We start from the raw sequence: 2,828 nt of genomic DNA, 5'->3' as shown, positions 1-2,828 counted from the left end.
CTACATGCGCCCCCCTTTCCTTCTCTGTTGCTCTGGATTGGGGATCCCTGTGTGGGGCCGAGAATCCACCTCCTGGGGCATGGGGAGGTGGAGGTGGTGGTGGTGGCTCTGCTGCTGCACCCGCCCCCCGCCCTGCCTGCCCCACACTGCGCAGGTGTGCGAACTGGCTCACCCTCTCCATGTTTCCTCCTGTCCTTTCTCCACATTCCCTGCCTACAATATTTCAGACCAGCTACACTTCAGCTGTTTGTTTTTTTTTAGGCCAAGTTTAGCTGCAAGACTGCTCTGATGTTGGGAGCAAGTGGACGGGCTGTACTATGTATTTTTGTAAGGTAACTCAAATCTTCCTTCTTGAAAATCAATCATTTGTCTATGTGAAACTCCAGTGTCACTCATAAGGAGTTGGCCCCCTCACCAATTCGAACTGCTGTCATTTTTGTTGGCTTCACAAGTTGGATAAAATATAAATTAGAAGCATTTATTTCATTTCTGGTTTCATTTTGGAAACAAAGACTAATAAGATTAAAAGTTGAAGCAACAACATGTTCTTTGGAAAAAAATTAATATAACATGCTCTACAGTATTTTGTGATTATTGGCTTTATTAACATAGCACAATTAATCTTAGATATAAAAATGTATAATTAACTATGTGATTATGACAAGTTAAAATTTATTCTCTGTTCCCTATATTGCCATTTAACTGGAAAAATAAATCAACAATGAAATCTTGTCATCTTACAATCAATTTGAAGTTGGTTGTTCAGGAATAACAATATGAAAGAAATTGTAGACTGGAATGTATTAAACTTTATCAAAACAAAAAGGTTTAATCCAGTCTGGCTCATAAAGCTAGAAAATGTTTATGATTTTTGAAATTCATTGGAACTTTTTCCCTAAGCTGGTTCCTTTGCGATACATTTTCTTGAGTTCTACCCACGACTGCCACAGCAACAGTCCTGGGACCAGGACCCACACACTATTGAAAAATACCAGGTAGACCCAAAAGTACAGCCGACTGTTGGTGTTGAGGTTGGGGCTTCCCATAAGCCACTCCGGGGAGAAGGTCATCCACCCGCCATACAACTCACACACGCACAGAGCAATCTGTACGAAGTGCCTGTTAAAGAGAAAGAAACTAGGGATGAAACGGCCAGCGCGGCACCCTGGGTGATGACAGCATCAACAGTCTCCCAGGACAGAGACCCTCTGAAGGTGGCCTTCAGCTTCCATGTGGTGCTCCTTTACAGGGCAAGTCAATCTGATCAACGAAGACCCGCGTTTTCCTTGAAGCAGCAGCACTGTCCTCTCGAGAAGACTATTCTCAGAGTTGAATAAGGTCTCTGGGGCATCCTCTTCTATTCTTAGGGGGATTTACTGAGACCTGAATGTGAATCTCTTTGTGAGCTACAATTTCACCTGTTGTAAAAGGGATAACAGTCCCTTTCTCAAATAATCTTTTGGAGACATATGAGATATGGTCCAGCCAGTGTGGCTCAGTGGTCCAGCATCGAGCTGTGAACCAGGAGATCACGGTTCAATTCCCGGTCAGGGCACATGCCTGGGTTGCAGGCTTGATTCCCAGTGTGGGGTACGCAGGAGGCAGCCAAACAAATGATTCTCTCTTATCATTGATGTTTCTATTTCTCTCTCCTTCTCCCTTCCTCTCTGAAATAATAAATGTACATATATATTTTTTAAAATATGAGTATTATTAAAAAATGAGACATGTAGATAAAAGGCTGAGCACCTTGCTTGGCACAAAGTAAATACTCAACAATGCAGATATTATAAATGTTTGAAATAATAAACAAATGGGTGCATGTAGTAAGTCTACAATCAAGACTCTGGAGTCAAAGACATGTCAAGGTACTGAGGAGAAATTTAAGTTTTACTGCTGAGAATCCATGTAAAATTGGGTGGGGGAAAAGTGGATTAAATGACCCTTGAGGTCTCTTTCAAATCTGAAATTTTATGATGAAGCTTTAAATAAATAAAACTTATTCTAAGATAGTAGAACACTTAATGTAACTGCACCTACCTGACATTGTTTCAGGGAATCATCCCCAGGTTAGCAATCTATTTACCCCATGTCACTTTGTCCTTAAGGAGGAAAGGAAGGAAAAGGGAGGAAGGGTGGTTGGAAGTCTCAGAGTCTGACTGATGGATGGTGAGTCATCTACCTTTCTCCTTCCTCTCCCCATGCTTCTGCCTTCCTCATATCCTCAATACCAGGGGTCCTCAAACTATGGCCCGTGGGCCACATGCAAATATTGTATTTGTTCCCGTTTTGTTTTTTTTACTTCAAAATAAGATATGTGTAGTGTGCATAGGAATTTGTTCATAGTTTTTTTTAAACTGTAGTCCGGCCCTCCAATGGTCTGAGGGACAGTGAACTGGCCCCCTGTTTAAAAAGTTTGAGGACCCCTGCTCAGTACCCTAGAAAGATTTCTTACTTATCTGGCATGTCTAACTCAGAATCACACAAGAGAATGTACTTTGTAGCAAGTGGAACAGGAGTTTTCTAGTGTGATTTGGGGACGGGGGAGAGGATGGAAATACTACCCTTTTATCCTCCAGAATATCGGTGCAAATCATCCAGTGCTGTTAACACCAGGCTTGCCTATACAGTGCCTAGGTTGTTACCTCAATCACATTTCTCAGATGTCTTATTTTGAACTGTTTGAAATGGTCCTACGGGCACCATGATCCTTATCTAATAAGAAACAATTTTTGTTTCCACTCTACTTTTTGTCTAACAAAGAAATGTGATCATCATCTCCTTCAAATGTCACGTAAGCATTGGGACTGCTAATGATTCTCCTCTTT

The 2,828-nt window shown here is 41.7% G+C and overlaps 1 protein-coding gene across 1 annotated transcript in view; it reads right to left on the bottom strand.

The window, feature by feature from the left end:
- Positions 1–583: 583 nt before the first annotated feature.
- Positions 584–2,828, bottom strand: part of EBPL (emopamil binding protein like) — a 10,472-nt gene continuing 8,227 nt past the window's right edge. Inside the window, exon 3 of the mRNA XM_015562309.1 lies at positions 584–1,119. Within this exon, the coding sequence (XP_015417795.1) occupies positions 879–1,119 (241 nt within the window). The 3' untranslated portion in view covers positions 584–878. The remainder of the gene's footprint in view (positions 1,120–2,828) is intronic.

The sequence above is a fragment of the Myotis davidii genome, unplaced genomic scaffold (genome assembly GCF_000327345.1).
Source record: "Myotis davidii unplaced genomic scaffold, ASM32734v1 scaffold577, whole genome shotgun sequence".
In the NCBI taxonomy this organism is placed as follows: domain Eukaryota; kingdom Metazoa; phylum Chordata; class Mammalia; order Chiroptera; family Vespertilionidae; genus Myotis; species Myotis davidii.
Note: the sequence above shows the minus strand (reverse complement) of the source record. Positions and strands in the feature narration are given on the sequence as shown.